This window comes from Phalacrocorax aristotelis, chromosome 3 (assembly GCF_949628215.1).
Source record: "Phalacrocorax aristotelis chromosome 3, bGulAri2.1, whole genome shotgun sequence".
NCBI lineage: Eukaryota > Metazoa > Chordata > Aves > Suliformes > Phalacrocoracidae > Phalacrocorax > Phalacrocorax aristotelis.
Window position 1 is genome coordinate 72,168,558 of NC_134278.1, and position 20,551 is coordinate 72,189,108.

At 38.1% G+C, this 20,551-nt stretch overlaps 1 protein-coding gene across 3 annotated transcripts in view; it reads right to left on the minus strand.

The window, feature by feature from the left end:
* Window positions 1–991: 991 nt before the first annotated feature.
* TAB2 (TGF-beta activated kinase 1 (MAP3K7) binding protein 2) overlaps window positions 992–20,551 on the minus strand; it is a 67,933-nt gene continuing 48,373 nt past the window's right edge. For 2 of the 3 annotated variants that reach the window (XM_075087970.1, XM_075087971.1), the window contains exons 3-7: window positions 14,728–16,240; window positions 7,431–7,591; window positions 6,687–6,780; window positions 5,270–5,350; window positions 992–3,041 (exon numbers count right to left, since the gene is read on the minus strand). In XM_075087970.1, coding sequence (XP_074944071.1) covers window positions 2,896–3,041; window positions 5,270–5,350; window positions 6,687–6,780; window positions 7,431–7,591; window positions 14,728–16,240 — 1,995 coding nt within the window. In that variant the 3' untranslated portion in view covers window positions 992–2,895. Of the gene's footprint in view, window positions 3,042–5,269; window positions 5,351–6,686; window positions 6,781–7,430; window positions 7,592–14,727; window positions 16,241–18,127; window positions 18,417–20,551 lie in introns of all 3 variants that reach the window. The other variant, XM_075087972.1, reaches the window with a different exon arrangement.

The window sequence follows — 20,551 nt, forward strand, 5'->3', positions numbered from 1 at the left end:
AAGAACATAAAACCCCTGAAGGTGAAGGTAAAAAGTCTGTGGAACAGATGACACTGGAGTTGTCATTTCTCTTGTACCACTATTTCTGGATCAGTTATTGAACATACTGCCTGATACACTGCCATACTACTAAGTCGATGGCTCTGCATAGCTAGCTTGAGCTAGCATGCAAATACTCTTTTCCCTTCAGAAAATAAACACTGCAAAAAACGCAGGGAAAAGATCAATCACTTATTTGATAAGATGAGCAGAATTCCATTTTACCCATTTCCTCAAACATGCTTTTTTCCATCCCACAGATGACTGGAGTTTGTTGTTTACTTTTTAAATACAGCTGCCCTCCTCACCCCAAACACTATTTTTCATGCAGCAGATTACAGCAGTCCAGTTGATCAATCTGCATTAAGGAATGTTTTTTCCTGGATCCATTTACAGATGCCTCCTGAGGGCCTTTTACACAGCATCACTGCGTCTCAGGAAAGCCAAACTCCACACACCAAATGTCTGTCTCGGCAGAATCCAAGTGGGAAAGACACGTCCAGGAACAATCCACATCTCATAGCACCATACATAGCACCAAAATACAGATAATCTTTAAACCGTGCTTGTATTAACAGTACACAAAGAACATAATCTGTTACCTTAGACAAAGTGGTTGCCCATTTTAAATGAGAATTTTTTTTTAAAAAATCAAAGCATGAAGTAAGAGACCTGTGTCTAGCTTATTACTTTATGAATAAGTGATAGTTCTTTGGTCAGGACACAACCTTGCCAGTGCAACTTAATGGAATGCATTCCTTACACTTCCTGAATGAGAATTAAACAGAATTATGCATGGGAGGGAAGATAAGAGTCAACAAAACAAAGGCTTAAATAAAATCTCTGGTCACAAGAAATCAGCCTACTTTTAATACTGTTAATGCTTATTGTTCTGTTGAGTATTCTGTTGCTCCACAGCAACGAAAAAGCAAACAAATCACAAAAGCAAACATTAGAATATAATTTTTTTTTAATTTTTATAAATAACTTATCTGTTACAAAGGCAGTTTACCCAGCTAAATCACAAAACCATCAACTCAAGATATCCAAATTAGATTTTATTAATAAACAGGTAAAAACTGATTTGTCAATCTTCACATAGAACTGCAGATGAAGCTGAAAAACAAGGCCTCATTTTATAAACAAAATGCATTGAATGCAAGTGCTTTGGGTCTACTGCCTAATTACCTGGGATCGGCATTTTCTTCCCACGTAAAAAATAACGCAAAGCCTTCAAAACAAAGGCCTCTGTGCATTCACATAGATCACTTGTAAAACTCCTAGTAAAAGTGTCCACTGGCAAATGTTTACAGTGGGTGACAGTCTACTTTGTCTCTTGCTACATTGTTAGCACTCCCTCCAGCCTCACGCTAAGTGCTGCTACATAATTCTTTGCGTGCCGTCTTTCATGCATACTGTACTGGAACTCCATTTTCTTGATCTCGGTTACATACATCCCCGATCATGTGAATATTTTCCTTAAAAAAATAGATCATCAAAATAAAGAGATGCTTGAGGTTGCTTCAGTATTCAAGTCTTTTTGATTTCTCTTTCCAGCCTTTATTTCAGTTGTCCTAAATATTGCTATCCTTGTTTTCTATAAATATGAGACTTCACCACAAAGTCAGGTTTAGAAACTGGCTGCCAAAACAGGAAAGCATTTAAAGTCCTTGAACAAAGCTGTACGATGCTGCTGCTGTTGACTTTTGGCACTGTATGTACTTCCCCAATGAATCTCTCTTCAGGAGTCTGCAAGATACCCAGCAGATGAAGCAAGCTTAAATTGGATGCTGATCTGTTGGTGGGTTGAAAGTTTTAGAATAAAGTTTCCTCACGCCAGACAAAATGCTACCTTGTGTCACCCACCGTAAAACTCAGTGTACAGAGTGAACTATATGCATAACTCTTCCAACTTTTCCTGCATTTTTACCACGCTGCATCTGCAGGTCTTCACAGATCATCAGCATTTACAAGAGCAATGTACAGAATGAGCAGAGGAAAGCTATTTTGTGCATAGTTTCTTATTAATGCTCTTATTTTAAGGCATTGTTTCTCTCAGATAAAAGGCTAAAAAAAGGGACATGATCGTGCTTAATCACTTAAAGGGAAAAAAGAAAGTTAACAAAAAGACTATTACACTATACATACAGAAGTACAAGAAAATAATAAAGGTGAAGAAAAGAAATCACTTAAAGCAGGCTCTAGAGCTATGTACAGTAGGAAAAGCTTTGGGGTATTTCACTGTGTGTATTGTACAGACAACGCATGCAGTTTTTCCTTTTCATCTTTAGACGTGATTGTACTGATTTCTGGCTTCACAGACATGTTTTCAGGGAAGACAAGGCAAAGAGTACCACTGACTTGTGAAGTTCTTCCCTTTATCGAAGGCACTACTTGGCAGCAAACAGTTTAAATAGTTAAACCTTGTTCCTTTTAGATCTTCTCTGTGCATGTAGTGTTTCACTGAAAGCTCTGAAAACAAAAATGCTAGCACTCTATTCCTTTCCCCTGTCAAAATTCAGTAGTGACATCGGGGCAGAGAAGAGGATGGGCAACACCTAAGCACTGAACATGGTGTGTGTTACTGGGATACTGGTAATACTGTACATGGTTTAGGCAGCTGGCAACTGAGTCTTTCAGCAGATTACCTTTCAGCCGATTGATTTCAACTGCCTGTGACACAACACTGAGGTATTACTAGCTCTGTGGGCTGACATTTAACATTAGCAAAATACCATCTCGTCACACCTTCAGTTTTACAAAATCCTACGTGTAAATGCTTTTTTTGCCCCGCAACGACTGGATAGTTCCTTGTACGCTTGCTATGGTTTTACAAAATGTAACAGGCCTGTTGGCTCAGAAATGCCTGGGCATTTCACACTGTTCACAGCGATTTAAGGCCGGATGATTTAAAAAAGTACAGGCAGTACAACTCCACTGAGCTCCCTCATCTTCATCTGTGTCTGGAACAGTCTTTGGTGTTTTCACAATGGACCTCTGATCTGTGACATGAAAGAGATAAGATAAAGCAGTTACTAACCAAGAACAGCATGGAAAGAATTTTGAGATTATTTTTTTCAGTAACTGAGAACTATCTTGTTCCTCTGAGAACAGCACAGTTATTACAAGTGACAGAGGCAGCTTTTTACCACCCCCTTGACTACAGCTTGATTGTAAGGCAGCCAAATGGCACAAGGTGAAACTATAAAAAGCAAGTTTCCCAACCCTTCACTCTGCTTTCCTCCCTTTTGGTCTCAGTTCAAAGCTGTTGCATGAAAAGGAGATAAAACTTAGAAATTAATCAGCACAGGAAACGTGCACAAGATTTAGAAGTCTGAGGTCTACAGAGCAGTCTAAAATTCATTATGACAAGAAATAAGTGCCCTGTAACCTTTTGACATATTTGACGTTTTGACCCTAGGATGAGTATCAGCAGTTCTTCCTCAAACCAGATAAGTAGTCAGATACGCTAATGATAAATCAATGCCCAGCTCTGTCTAGTCATGCTATAGAACAATCCTCCCAAGCATACACATGTATCTTTTTGCATGATGTGCTAGACAAGAACCTTCAACAGCTTTAAAAGAGAAGAGATGAAGAGCAAGAAGAAATGAAAAAAGGTGAAAAGACAGAAGAGTGACTTCTCAAGTCAAGGGTTCCTGGTTTAGACAACGGCAGCAAAGTCTTTTGGCCAATTATTTTGACAGGAGAACATCTCTTTACCAAGTAGCCAATTGCAACTCCTGCAAAATGTCAGCGACAGCTTCAGAAAGCACAATGCTACCGATCACAACTGCAAAGAGAACTGTGTTTCATTCTTGTGAACAGCAGTAATTCTGGTTTAAGTCACACCCTACATCATAGCTAAATTAAAACTTAAAATGAACTGAAAATTAAAGTTATTGAAGGAGTAAGATACAGTAGTGATACTTTTTAAAAAAGAAAAGAGATAAAATATAAGAGGGGCTTCAGAGGTTTATCAACCAGTCAGGGTTGACTTTGCATTTTCAAGATAGGTTGTACCAAATTATTAGACGCTTAAATTTGTGGGTTCCTAGAAGATGAATCAATGCAAATGTTAACTAGTAATAGAAAATTAATTTTAATTTTCTTCTTTGATATGTTAGTTTTTATTTACTGTAAAGGGCACAACGCAATTGACAGAACTTTTGATAAAGTCTTTGTGGTTCAGCTGTAAAATGTGTCTAATAGGACTGTATATGGATTTAACTTTGCTCAGTATTTTCACTAACAGCTTGGATAAAGGATAAAAAAACCCCCCAACACCTTAAAGCATGAAGCACAGTACCAGTTTGGAGGGGGTACAGTCTGGAGGACAAAAAACCCCTAATTTACCTAGACCATTTTGAAATACAGAATGGTCAGAAACCTGTAAGACAGATTCCATAACAGTCACTGCACACTACAGGGACCAACTGCCCAGACACACACATTATGTGGAGAACTTGTGGAGACAGAAGCACTGCACAGAAACATTACAGTGGATTATCGATTTCATTAGGTGGTGTGCCCATAGGTCATGGTATGATGCTATCTGCAAACAAGTTAATTTCATTCTCTGCTTTATGTAACACACAAGAGGTAATTATTCTGTTTTGTTTAACATCCCAAGGGCAAAATAAAAAGACACAAAACTTAACGACAAGCAGAACATTCAAGACTGACTAATAAATTCAGCAATACTGACTGCCCTATTGGGCAACTGGGAGTTTTCCTCTTCAAATATCTAAAACTATGTTTATTTAACAACAGTCAGAAGAGGCTTTTATGTAAATTGTGAATACAAAGTCTACAGTAGCCAGGAAGTCCAGTCAGGGTAACCAAACTGAGTTCCTGTAACATGTGAGTAAATCCACTTTTCAACAAGAACAAGTCACCTGAGCGAGTTTCACTCACCCCTAAGCAATGTATCTCACACTCATTTTTAAAAGATGGATGCTTCCATTTACTTAAACTACCTCCAAACATATTATCCATCTTTAAACATAGCCCACTTAATACACTTTTCTTTCCTGAATGTATAAAGAGAGAGGAAACAAGAGCAAACAGAAGCATATTTACTTCCAATACAAATAAAATGCGAGGTTCGTATGCTTTTGAAGTAATCTATTTCATAACCAACATTTAAACTAGATTCACAGAATAGAACTTGATAGTAGATGCAAACCAGATACTAGTATTAATTCCTAAAAGTTTAACAGTACAGTACCTTTAGGTTTTGGTGGCACCGGACCAAGAAATCCAATATTATCGTAAAAATTATGAATAGCGCTGGGATTAAAATGTGGTCCTAAAAATAAAAAAATGCAGTAGTTTTAAAACTTTAAACTTGGGTAGGAAAGCATATTGGGGCTTTTTTTCAGCAGCAATTCTGAAACAGCACTATTATTCACTTATCACCTTTTCTATCAAGATGTCAATACAGACCTGAGATATTAGTGATGTCAACAGTACACTTGAACAAACTTATTGCCCAAGATATGCAACATAAAGTGAGGTCAGAAACAGAATCCACCAGACCAAACTCCTTAAATATATTTTTTTCTGCCACTCTTAAATATAACAGCATTTTATTAGTAAATTTTACTTGAGACCTTTTCTAAATTGTAACTATACTGAAAGAGACATGCAATCTACTATGCAGTATATTATATATGCTTAGATTTAATACTTAGAGGAACTGCTAACTCCAATTTACTGTAACAAACAGGTACGAAATCACATACAATTTGTATATTCTATTTAAGTTCAAGTTTTTAGTGCATTACATTCAGCACACCTGTCTACTGTCTCCTTATCTGCAGGTACACTGTCTCAAGGAGAACTTCCATGGCTCATGACTGAACTGATCTAACAGCTCACTGCTGCTGAAAGTGGAAAGCATTAGTCCCTTCCCCTCTCACTATCTCAGTTCTCCTTTCCCATGTTCTCCCTCACATCAGCTATAGCAAGCTTTTCCAGCAATGCAACATTTTTTGCTTGGCTAGTGAGCAGAATCAGCTCTGCAAAAGGTCTAAAAAGCTAATACAGAGCCAGAGCACAGTAAGCAGCAGGAGAAGGAAGCAGGAAGAGAGAGGGACCTCTTGTTGGCAGCTCTTGAACTGGCTCATCTGTCTTATAATTTCACCCTCATGACCAAAGGCTGTGTCTCTGAACACAAGGAAAGCAGAAGGAAGAGAGGACACTGGAAGTTACAACTGTACTTTATATTTGCTACCTTGAGAGGCTGAATACAAGACAGAAAGAGTGGAAGACAAGAGAGATGGACGCATATGCATGGCTGTATTAATTTAGAAAACCACTTCTCCCTCTTCTTTGATACTCAAATAGCCAGATCTTTTCCCCCCGGCATTTATTAAATAAAATGGCATCACAAGTTTCTCTCTTCTGAGCCAAGTATGAGATAGGAATGACCGTGGGATTAGGAAAATCATAGAGCCAACAAAAACAACAGGCTTAGAGGACAATTACTTCCATGGTTTTGCTCAAACTAATGTGATGATTTTGCAAATAGTGTGTATACCCATCATTTAGAACACAGATGCTTTTAATACATGCAGACAGTGACAGAAGTGAAAAAAAAAAATCAACATTTACAGTTGCTGATGTACTAAGACATACTGTACCTCTTGCTTGAAAAAGATCAATCTCTTTGGTTAGGCAATCTATGTCTATCTGCAGCTGTCTGTTACAACTTCTTAACTGTTGCATTTCTTCCAGCTGGAAAAAAAAATCTGCCTGTTAGACTAAACTTTCCCATTTTATTATCAGTTATCATTCACGCACAGGTAGACAGCATTTAGTTATTTCAGAAGTGAAGATAAAGGAATCTCCCCTTATAACAACCTCTCTTTTAATGCAAGCATACCCTTACAAAAAGCTTTCAGACCCACTGAATTCTTCTCTCACCAGACTTCAGAGCTGCCTGAACAACTCCAGACTGTGGTCAGGACACAACCAAGGGTCTACCATACCAATGATCTTCTGGCACTGAAAACTGGTGCTTTAATCAGTTTCTCTGATATTGGTGTAAGCATGAGGATCAAAAAATACTTTGTGTGGAAAGCAGTAGGAGTATTAAGTTGTAGTCTAAAACATTAGGTGATCATGCCTTTAAGAACACCTAGAAGGACTACCAGGTCAAACTTTTTATGACTGCCTTTAAAAGCGACACTTCACAAAGCAGTTAGTGAACTGAAAGGTTGTGGTTAAATAAGGCATATTTAGTCTTTACACTGTTTACCAGTTTAGTTCTAGCTATGCTGCCTGTCACTAGTATATTGTCAATATATGAGCAACTGTTCCTTTAATTTATTGTGACAGACCACACTTGTGGTTTAGGTTTATAGCTTACAGACATTTCAACTTACTGATGGAATTTGGGAAACAGAATTCGATCTTTTCAGGCGCCTTCGTGTTAGATTATTCTCCATTTCATTGACCTCTGATTTTAGTTTATCCAACTTTTTCTTTTGAATCTCAAGCTCTCGTTGAAGTCGCTCCATCCTGGCCTTCTGATGTACCAGTAAAGCTGCAATACATAAAGTCCCATTTTATCTACTTTATTATCCTTCACAGGGCAACATCAGATAAAGATGAAAGTTAGTAGTCTTTTGGGAAAATACAGGCAAAAACATTGCTACAAATTGCTTTTCCATTCTCCTCACAAAAAAAAATATCTGCCGTAAGACAGAATGTGTTGTATTTTCTGAGAACAGCATAAATCAGTTCCAGATAACAAGCAAATACAATGAGAAAATCATACAACGTAACATATGACCATGCAAAATTCAGCTGTAATCCATAAAAATCTTCTTCAAGAACCCAATCAATCTACAGGAATGACTACCAGTAACCAACAACAAACTTGTCCTTGCATTGTATTCAGCCCAAGCATTGTACAACAGGTAGTATGAGGAGGATTTCAGAGAGACTGCTGCAATAGAGCACTATATATGCTAGACAAGCATCAAGATTTTTATTTTTATTGCTGTTTGGATTGGAACATAATCCAGTGTTCTTGCCATAGCAGGAGACACCAAATGAAACTAAACCAGAAAGTACTACAAGCAATACTGCTGGCAAACATTGGTTATATTTATCACAGAGGCTGGATTGTATGCCACTGTATCCCTAAACTATGGTGCAGAACCATTGACTCAGCTTCTAATTTCTAACACTGCTTACTATTTGTGAAGAAAATGACATGAGGAGACTTAATTTAGCAGCAATGAAGTTGTTAGCATTTAAACCACTGCTTTTTTAAAGCTATAAAGAACATAAGTAGCAGAAGACGCAATCAAATTAATACAATGTAATGAGTTTATTTCATTAAAGGTAGGTATACTATTAAATATCACCACATGGAGCAGATAACACTGCTCAAAGCATTAATCACCTTCTACAAAAATGAAGAAGTATTTCACTAAATAAACCCAATCATTTCAACTTCTGCACAGTCATTCATTCATCCATTAAATTAGTAATTCATGTAAACTGGGATCAGCTTCACAGACTATGGATACCTTTACAGCACTGTGGAAATTATAAAAAAAAGTAGCAATAACAAGGTATTTTAAAAAGATTGAATTCGCCTCACAAAGTGTTTAAGCAAAACTGTGGCTGGAACGTAGTGTTTAATTAACGACTTCTTCAGGTACCAAAAACCAAGAGGCACTCAAATTTGGTTGGTTAGGCTTTCTGAGTAGTATCTGAGGAAAAACAACCCATCAAAAAGATGCAACTTTCCACATCTTCAGCAAGCAGAACTGCTCTCTGCTGCAATTCCTGCCTGTTCATTCATTCACACATCCTATTCTGTCTTCCAGAGGTTCTTCAAAAGGAGGAACCATGCCAAACTACTTTTGTACTGTGTTACAGAACTGCAGGGCCTTACTGACATTCAGTCTAAGCTTGAGTTATATGTGTTCAAAAGATACTGAAATGACAAAGCTGCTTGAGCTTGTGCTCAGTTTTGTTCAAATTAGAGATGTTTGCATAAACAGTCACCTTTATGCGGGGTAGCTACTAGTCACACTACAGTTAAAGTTGCAGCTGTGCTCGTATGTAATATAAAAACGTAGTAACTGAAATCTCAAGATCACGATTTTTGTTGAAGACTTGAATCATCAGGTAAATAGTCTCAGAAGAGAGCCTCCCCTCTTGAAGTGTTTTAGAAAGAGCTGAAGGAACTTTCCCATTTATGAACTCCAGGAGTTACAAATGTAGCTGCAACTATAAAGAAAGAAAATCAAAGACTACTTTGCCTCTACTATTGCAGGGAGAGGACAAGCCCTTTTTCCTTTTGCACTTTATTTCCACTTCTAGATAGTCTCTTCTATTTTCATTGCCTTGCTATTACCCAAGGCAAGTCCTCAAAATCCAGGTTATTGGTACCTGACCTGCAGCAACACAGCTCTACTGACCACACTTAAAACTCTTCAGACCTGCAAACTATGGATGCGGGCTGCTGGTGAGCAGCCAGTACGCTGGACGTGTTAAGTGTGGAAGAGTGCTACCAGAGGATCTCCAGGACCCATGGCATGGTCTCAAGAGTAAGACTATGAGCAAGTCTGCATCTCTGGAGGACTTAACCCTGCCAACCCCCAACCCCCCACCCCCTTTCTTTTTAAGCTACTCTTGTAAAGGCACAAAATCCACAACTTCTCATTTCAATGCTCTCCCACTTCTGTGGTTTAGAAATTAAGCTGTCATTATGGAACCGCACAGGGAGCGGAAGGCACGATGGATGCCCACAGCACTATTACACGTTCTTCATTTTCACATCACTTTCCAGACATGATCCAATTTATTCTTGTAGCAGCTTTGTGACTACTTTACCATTTTACAATTTCAAATCCCAACAGATTTTAAACATATTACAAAATTACCACTATAAAGAAGAATCACTTGATAGTGCTGTGCTAAGCTTAGTGTTAAAAATAACTTGGATAAACCAATGTCTTGCTAGTCACTTAAGTGGTGGTTTTCACATAGAATTTGGTAATTTTGCTTAAATACCAATTTGGCAGCTGTAGGAAAAAATGGGTTGGGGAAGACAATCTCCCCGTATCCCACTGCAGTATTTATTAATGGAAAACAACAATTTAAGTATTCAGCTCCCTCTAGTGTTAATCAGAGCAACTGAAAATGTTACGGAAAAACTGCAGTGCATTTCTGAATCTCATGCAATTCAGCTACTACATCTAGTTTACACTGTCCACGAGGAGACATTTAATGGTCTTTTTGATAATCCTGCACTTCTTGCGGGAACGGGATTCCACCTATGCAGGCAGCATAGGCACAGCCAAGTTTACGCTACATGGACTACCCTGGAGTACAAGCCAGAAAGCCTCAGGCTTGCACTTGTTTATTCAGACATCCTTAAAAAGCAGCTATTTACTGTAATCATCCTAGCAAAAGAAGTACAAAGATTGCCTCCTGGACTTCTCATTATTGTACCACAACTGGAATAGATTTAGTGTTTAACTTTTTAATTGTGTGCAAACAGGGTACTGTGCACATTTAATTTCTTCAACTTCTGCATGTTCACATTCAGTAGATCGGCAAGAAGAATAGTACACTTCAATGCTCTGGCAGATGCCACTGTTTCCTTTCACATTTGAAGGACATTTTCCACAAAAAGGCTGTAAATCAATTACAGGGAGCATGAAAGTATGGAGGACAGTTCACTCTTTCCTACAGACTTACTCAAACAGGTACTGATTATATTTTAAGTTCCAAAGTGTACGCATAGTTGTTTTCAGTGAATCTGAATCTTAACAAAAGACACTCTAAAGCAGATACTGTTTATTATAAGTGTTTCTAAGAAAAAAGCTCATCTAGGAACACAATGATTTCACCCTATTCTACAGAACTATGAATTTATGAAATTTCTTAGTTTGCCAAATATGGAGGAAAGGGAAATTCTGGCAATACAGTTATGCTGTGGCAGTAGGTTCAAGACACATTTATGTATGTGCACATTTTCAAAATCTGTGTTTGAAGCTGCACAAGATCCAGTCAATTAATGTGCATTTAATATGCAATTTCAACAGTTCATATTGTTTTCCCCTCCCTTTCCAATACTCTTTTCATTTAATTTTCTAAAAAGAGTGTCACTCAAGAGTAGGGCCTGATATAGAGATCCAAATATAAGGCTGTATTTTTTTTTCTTAAATCACATGATGTAATGAGCTTATGGCCCCTTGGAGCATGGGGCACAGCTGCATCTCATTCAAGTCTTTTTTTTAAAAAAGATCTACAAGGACTGATTAGGATGTTAAGGAATTTGTTTCCTTTTTTTCGCTTTTGAAATTTTTAAAAAGCTCCAAGAAACCAAAGCAAGAACTGTGCAAGATGTCAAGTTACTGAACTAGTTTATCAATTAACATATTTAAAAACAGTGGCAAGAATTGCTAAGTAAACATACATCCACATGCATACCTATTATTGTCACCAATGATTAAGTTTAACTATGCATACCGTTCCCTCCCCAAGTTAAAGAAAATATGAAAAAAATCAGGCAGTCAAAAGCCAAAGAGTATTGAACTAAGGGACTTAAGCCCTCTAGTATGAAAACTTCAACCTAAAGATTTTATTACACAATTATGTATTTTCTTGGTAGGATGCCTGCCCATTACACAGATGGAACGCTATACGCAGACTGAGCAACTATTAAGTAATTGTTTAGCCTCACTATTCAACTAGCATGCATAGTAAGTGTACATCACAAAAACATTTCTGAGTACAGAATTTTCCATTTCTAACAAGATTTGGCTTTTTCATCCATAAATCACTTTATACTACAGTAGATTATATATTGAAATCTCAGATAATTACTTCATATTAATAAAAATTATTATAAATCGAAATCTCTGCTAAGTAACAGGAACTGATACTCCTGTACACACACAGAACTGATACTAAATAGCTTCGCATTAAAAGGCATCCTCTTTTGGCTGTCCTTCTGAGCACGCACCTAGCAATTCTTTTCTCACAGCATTAATTCTCCCTGACTTCAGTAGTGGATGAGTGTTCTCAATATTTCCACAAGCAAGCCTGCAGTATCTCAAACTGGAATCCAAGAAAACCAGAAACAACAATTAGCAATCACTTCTGAAAAGTCTGGTGATGGTGAGTTTCTTAGCATCACAAAATCAAGTGGCAGGGATATAACCTATCATTCCAGGGTAACTACATTGATTTTATCTGAGCAGTACCCTACACCTTTTCCCATCATATAACCTCCAGTTCTGGCAGCAAAAAAGATGGAGATCTGTGGCAGCCTTCTACTACCTAATGTGACTGACTTGGGAAGAAACCCAGAAATCTAATCATGGAAAGAAGCTGGAATGCCTACACACACCATAACTGAAATAAAGCTTCTCAGGTAGCAGGCAGCAGCACTTGCAGATAGGTCCAGCATGCCTTCTGTTCTCTTGGGTTGCACCATGCATACAAATGTACTTCACTGGAACAAAGTAAAGGAAATCTCCTTTGACACCAAAGCAACTCCACCTTCCACATTCCTTCTACCCCAAGCCAGTTTCAGTTCTTCCTGCCAAGATAAGGAGCATTCTGGGCAGAAATGGAAAAGCTGATGAAAATACATTTTTCTCTAATCATGGCCAGAGAAACTACTCATCTGTTCTGGTTAAAATTAAAATGAGATGAGCACCTAGCATGGAAGGTTTTTTTGCAGAGTCTGGCTATATTATAAGCAGCTTAAAACATGGCCTCACAACAGAAAGCATCAAGTAACTTAAATCCCTTTTAGTCTCTAACAGAAGAAAAACCACCTCTACATAGAAGATTCAAGTTTAAAAGCAATAATGAGGACCTCCAGATACCAAGATCATACAAGTATCACACACGTCAGCTTTTCAGAGATCGAAACAAAAATTTAAAAATTACTGCACTCATTGCAGCAGAAATAGAGCAACACATGTCAGAAGTCCCAAACACTTCTTAATGTAAGGAACTTCAGAAGCATGAGTGTACTTTATAGGAACCAATGAAAAGTCCCTAAAGCTGCACCAGCCCACATCATGCATCTAAAAACTGCATCTATGTCTTGGCTTTGGGGACAACTGGATTCCACAGCAGGTATGAGCCACTCAACACTTAGGAACACTAGAAGCTGCATATCAGAAACAGGCATCGCAAGCTTGCCACAGCTTGATTAACTGGATGCTGATACCTGCAGCCTCTAGTGATTGTGCAGGAAGTCAGGTTACAATAGCCATCACTACCAGGGGTACAAGAGATGAAGAGCTCGACCTGGTAGAAGTCAATCCCATCAGACAGGCGGAATAGGAGAAAGGGACACCCTTCCCCAACAAGTACTTAAAATGCAGAATGCTTGGGAAGCAAGTGCATGATCTAGGAGAGTATTGAAAGCCTAAGGAGAAGATTTTGATTGCTTAATTTCTGGGTATCTAAAGTCTTGTAAGACTAAAACAGCCAGCCTTCAGAGTGAGGAAAGGAAATACCACTCTGGAGGGCAATTAGTTTTGCTTATCTACAGATGAATAATTTTTTGAAGTTCTTTAACTCTTCATTGATTGTAAAAGACAGTCTAGGATGATTAGCTTTTTGGTTTTGACACCTAACCTTTAGACACTTGAGTTAGGATTGATTATTCTCTCAAAGATATAATTATATCCAGAAGCAGTGCACAAGCTATAAGCAGTATTTTATTTATTTCATTACTATAGTACTCCAGATGCAGACCAGGCTTCCAGTGTCCTGATCACTGTACTTGCTTACACAAAACAAAATGACTAAATTAATCTGAAGAACATTTAGAGTGATCATGGAGCAAGCCAGTTTAATACTAAATGGTTTGCTAAGTCCAAAGAGAGCCAATAAGGTAAAAGAGAAATTATTTTCACAACCTGTCCTGTATACTGCTTAAATATCTTAAGACTCACTCAACATCTTTATACAAAAAGTCCACAGGAGGGTTAATAAACCATCATATTGGTAATAAAAGCATACAAACCCATGAAAACAGAAGAAAGATTAACACGTTGGGTTGCCATATCATGTATTTTAAGTTTTACCCTCCCATTACCACTGATCCGTTAAAATAGCTTTCTTTGGCGCGGTGCTCCTTCTCACATTTTATAATATAATAGAAGTAAATATCAAGACTAAACATTTTGTTGTCATGCACACATTAGGAAACAGAGGCCAACACTTTTTCCCACTAATTGTTTTCAAAGCCTGCTTTTCTTGCTTCTTAACACTCGCAAAAAGAAAAAAATGGGAACATTATCCAATGGAAACAGTATCTCAACTGATTCGAAGATCTGCCAGTAGACTTCTAACTTTAAATTGTTAGGACAAATTGAACAAGCTTAGATGTTTCTTTCAGAACAACATGAGAATGAGGACACTGTGACTCCATTAAACAGATAACATATCTACTTAAGACAAACAGAAGAAATATCTCCAAGTATTCAGTTACACGTCTTCACCATAAAAAGAAATCTATGATTTGCTTATAAAGCTTTTTTGTTTATTTAGGAAATGCTCATGAATGCTAAAGTTGAAGATACTGTATTAACATCACAAAGGTTATAAACTGTTTCCTGTTCTGTTATCTACATACTGAATTGACAACCTGGCTGAAATCTCTACTATTTATATTAAGAATATTACCTTGTGTGTAGGCAGCATCATCAGATCCCATACTCGATTTCCGTGCATCACTGATCCTATCCACATGTGCTAAAACAGGGTCAGTAAGATGCTGAATACCCTCTGGTTCAACATAGTGATCAGGAAGGTTTAGAAGGTTTGTAGGTTCAAAGGTTGGGGACACTACCCCTGGGGAAACTGCAGGGGGCTTATTTGGAGAAACTGTAATTTTAAAAGTATATTTTGTGTTAGGCTGCGTAACCACCACTCGAGGAGAGGTTGCAGTGGTGCTGTTGCCCACTGCTCGACTCTTGGGTGGATGGTGATGAATAAATGCAGGACCCATGCTTACTTGACCAGACATATTCCTAGAAGTGGTAGATACTCCTGGATTTGTCGATATGAAAAGCGTGGGCTGGTTCCGCACCACTTGATCATCTCCTGCTGTGGCATTTGCTGAAATGTAGACCTTGGGCTGACTGCGTGTGATCACTTCATCAGTATTTGGAGGACTGGCCGATATGTAAACAGTGGGTTGACTTCTACTTAATGTCTGGCTGTTGAGGGAAGAAGGAGTAGTGGAGGTGCGAGGGCCAGTTGAACGCAACTTAGAAGTACTGTTTCTTTGTGGTGGTTCAAGTTTGATTTCAATTTGGTTTTTGCGAGGTCCTGTGGATATATTCTGAATGTTGTATTGGCTATGAACAGAGGATTGTGAGCTACCAGATGAATGAATCATAGGTGCTTGTGGAGTAGTAGGAGAACTGATAGGCATATAGACATGAGAAGTCTGGTGGCCTTGCTGATTTGGCTGTGTTGAGTGTTGTGATGAGGTATGTGGCGTAGTACTGGATGTAGGAAGAGTAGTCCAGGGACTTGGCTGCGAAGGCTGGTAGACTTGCTGAGGGTGCATAGGATTAAACTGAGATGCCCAGCCTGGCTGCTGCTGTGTCTGTCGAGCTGTACCACTAGGAGCTGTGATGTAAGGCCTAATATAGATAGAATTTCCCTGTGGACTGTTAAGTACAGGAGGAGGTACACCATGTATGTGCAAAGACGTAGGGGTATTGCGACCAGGCTGAATATTTGGGGCTAAAGTTACCATAATGGGGTTGAATCTGGGTGTTTGTTGAGACAAGTTAGATACTCCTTTGCTGCCAAGGTGAAATCCAAGATGCTGCCCTGGATTAGAAGTACTAACTGTGTTACCCATCCCAAAGACATTAAATCCTTGTGGAACCTGCGCAGGTGCTGTCTGTGGTTCCTGCTGAAACAGTTCATTGTTGGACTGAGTGGTTTGAAGGTGTCCATCACTAACGCTGTGAGCTAGAGTCCTACTTCCATTCATTCTACTTCCTTCTCTTCCATGGTGATATACGTTCTGTGACTGCAAATCCAAATTAAGAGATGTCATGTGATTTCGCAATCCAGGAATCCCAGAATCATCCGAAAAGCCTAGGTCTCCTTCACCGTAGAGATATTTTGTGCTCTCCTGAGAGAGAACTGCACAACAGGCATCCAGATTATTGTTATTCTATAAAAGACAGATGAAAGTTTGACATTACTGATAAAATACTGTCAGTTAGATATATATGCATCATTGAAAATTAACAACGTAGTAGCAAACAAAGCTTTAGGGGGTTGGCTAGCATAGCTGCTACACATGCACAAGGGGCTTGCATGTGAGGCTTACTGTTTTGAAAGCAGCGACTCAGTCACTGGGACTAAGGGCGGAGATCTGCATTGCTGCTGAAGCAATGACAGGGAGATCTTGGACCTTGACAAGCTAACACCATACATAATGATACACCTTGGATGAATACATATGCTATTCCTTCTCTATTTCAGAACACCTTCAGCAATGACCAAGTCTCTGGCTTGAGGGGGAAAATGACAGAAGGAATGGATTCACAGCACCTGTATATTACTGGTTAATAATTTAAAAACAAATATGAAAATACATGTTTATTTTAAATGTTTCCCCAAACACTTCAATACCAGTTATGCATTACCTCCTGCTGAAAATGGAAAGTAAATCTTACGCAGAGAAGAAACATGCTGACCCAAGGAGTTTTACATGATTTCAGAAAAAAAAACCCAAAAATTAAATTTATATGAATACAGCAGGATTACTCTTTTGCAAGATGAAACTATTAATGGAAAACCCAGGGGACATTTGCACTTTTATTTTAAACCACTGCTTGCAAAGCTTTTAAATACTTACATTTGTACAAAGTTACTTTGTGGTTTTTGTTCTAAGTCATCCTATTACAGGTTTTACAATCTAGCTAACTTGCTTTTTAAGAACATTTCAGAAGCAAACTGCTAATCCCTCTTCTCTTTTTCCACATGTTTAGTAATATTGTACTCCAGTCTTTCTAATTTAGTTTCCTACATAAGGATTTTTAGAAAAGAGTGAACATGCATCAGTGGCATAATTTGTTAATATTGTGCTCAGTCCATATTACATTTCTTACAGAACTCCCCCTTCGACCCCCAAGACACAAAGCTTAATACTTTCAGCCAGAAAAGAACATGTTAAGACCCAGTAATTATTAAAACTAAATAGGTGTCAAAGTCATCCAGCACACAGAAACAGTTACTAGAAAGAATATGTATGATCAAGGGAAAAAAACTGCATATGCCAAGTAGTAGTATTATCAGTTAGTTGAAGAATAACACAAGCAAGATAAATCAATCCATGCTACATGCTTTGTATCAAGTTACTTGTTGAACTAGCAGACAGCAGTTCTCATCCTTCAATGAGGATGAGAGGTTAGAGTGTTGTGCAGACACAGCAAGACTGTCTCTACCTTAGATTAACAAAAAACCCAAAAAAAAAAAGAAAAAAGGAAAAAAAAAGAAAAAGCACAGACATGACAGAAGTAGGAGAGGGACGACAAGGCTAAACTCCACGCACAAAACCAAAGCTGTGTGTTCATACAGGCCAGATGCAGTTCTGAATTCTTAAAAAAAAAATCATCCTACAAAAAAATCTCAGCCACAAAACCTTTTAAAATAACAGGATTCCCAACAGGCTATCTAACTAGACAGCTGTATATAAGGATTGTTGCAGAAAAGTCTTGAGAGATATGAAAATGGGTCAAATTGATGGTATGCATATCAGCTCTAGTTTGGAATAAGCACCAGAGGACAAAGTATTCAAATGAAGTTAGTAGTGAAGAAAAGAATCACACACAGACAGAACGGTGGGTAAGAAAATAAAAGAACAATAGCCTTGTATTTGTTGCAAAGGAGTAAAGGGAGCCAGAAAAGGAAAAAAGATAGGATGCCACAGAAAAACAAGCTAGAAAGATCTTAAAGGCAGATTTTGCATGTACTTAAGTGAATTAAAATTATTAACAGAAAGGCCAAAAATACCAAACCAAAAAGGAACAGGCCAAGCTTGCAAGGCCCTTACATTCAGCTTGAATGCATTTCTTTGGACAATTTTTTTTCTTTTTTAAGACTGCATCAAATAAATTCCAAAATTTCAGTGACGTCAATGAGCAAATTGGAGAACTCAAAGGGGAAACGGGGGCACATGGAACCCCTGGCATCTTCTGGCTGGCAGAGGCAGAGTTTCAACCGCTTCTAGCTCTTTATAGATCAGAGAACCGGTTGATGGCAGAACTGAGCATATTCCAGCAAAACAATACCCCTCATCTTAGCTCTGCCCATGTCCCAATTGAGTTTAAAATGTTGGCACCCTGAAAGAGAAAGAAAAAAAAAGAAAGAATAAGAATGTTGGAGGGAAACAAGGAAGCAAGGAGAGGACGTAGACTTGAGGAGCAGGTAGTTATAGAATGCTCCAGACACAAAAAAGAACAAAAGGGGACAATGTCCACAGACTGGGGACACTGCAGTGACTCCTCTAAATGAGAAGGAGAGCGCTGAATGCAGGAGGCTTGTTGGGAAGAATGGAGGGATGCAAAACTCTTCAGGAACATTCAGTGCTGTCAGCCCAAGAAAGCAATAAAACATTTTACTCCCTAGATTACACAGGTTTAAACTTCATCCTATTATAGTTTTGATGGTCCTCTGTTTTTAGTGTACTAGGTATTGTTCAGATATTTCAACAGTGGGCTATTCACCTCAACACACTTACATGCTGTTTATCCTTAAGGTTTTCATTATAAGCATATAATGCTATAAATCTTCCATTAAAAACAAGCTGAAAGTGTTTGGCTGAATAAATTCAAGAGAAGAGGACTGAATTATCTGTATGGTTTTCCTGCACAATTCAGAGTGATCCGAAGAAGCTTTTCTTGTTATAAAAGCTTCTTGTCAATATGATTAAAAACTGCGTAACTGCTTCAACTCTTTCAGGTTCTCTCCTGGGATATCTTATTCCTCCTGATTTAAAAGCAGCTTCACCTTGACAAGAAGCTTGCACATTAGGTATTGTAGGGGCAAGGCAAATGCACCGTTTCTTAGACCCGCTGATGCCCTTATGTACTTATCTCTGACCTAAACCATAGTTACTGCATTTATCATAAATTCCTTCCACTATGCTCAACTGCAAGAAGGCAAAACTCAGGATTCACACACTGTTCCAGCAATATTGCAAACACATGCAAAAATAGTCTCAAATTCTGCTGTCCAATCTTTACCAACAGTCCGAGTACAAAATTTGTTGGTTTAAAGGGGTCATGTTAGGCTTCTTTTTTTACAAAAACACCCCCAAAATCCCCCCAAACCCCCCACTATCTCAGAGGAGTAGCATAGCTAGAAGCTGATTCAGAGAAACCAGAGCTCATGAAATTTCAAAGAACCACCAACTTGACAGGATTTTGGGTGAGTCTTAGCAGCTCTCAGTTAACAACAAAAAAGGTAGTTTCTAGTGTATCAAATTAGCGTAGTAATATTGCACATATGGAAAACTACTCTACAGAATTTTTGAAAAATGCTCTTATGAAAGCTGACCTAAAAACACTCCCCTCAAAATCTAAACCCTTCTCCCATATCTCTAAATCCATGGAATGTACAGTCATGTTTTCTTCAGTTATAAGGCTCCTTTTTATAAAAAACAAAACCCTACTATATCTACTGTATTCCATGTTATGAAGACTGCTGGATCTCTCAAGAGCCGAACACTAGTTTAAAATTAACCAGGAATTACATTCAAGAAGTGATTACTAATGCATTCACACTGTCAAGTCCATTGACCTTGCTCAACAAGTAGTTCTCATGTTTGAAGAGCAACACTCTACTTGTAGTATAAGAATTAGAGTAATCCTACCGAGAACTAATACAAAAACGGCTGTGTACAATCCTGAAACAAACTATAGGCAATTTAGAGTCTGGTTCAGTTTTCTCTTCAGCTAAATAGAGACAAAGGGTTGGGGAGGGCTTGAAACTTCACAAGCCCTGAGCAGAATTTTGCCCTCTTGCAAATCAAAAGCAATTGTCTCAAGAGAACTGCACTTTTCACAGCTTGTTACTCCAGTATGAGTAAATCATGATAAAGTCTTGAAAATATGAACATTAAATTGGCACAGTCACACTTCTACTCCCAACAGCACAAACACTGTGTTTGGATGCATGTGTGTGTGACTACATACTTTTGTAAGTATACACATATATGTATTTTATAAATAAAAATACATATAAAAAGACAAACAAATATGATATTAAGAATGTTGAACCATAGCCATGGATGTCCTAGCTATCATCCAGAGACAGCTAGCTTCTGGGAACTCATGACCTTTTTTTTTTCTTCTCCAATCAAGTTGTGTATACTGATGATCAGTACGAATATTCAGACAATCCTCTTATTATCCAGAGTACTCAAAGGTTGAATACCTTAGATAATGAAAAAATCCAATCAGTATGGATGCTTTGG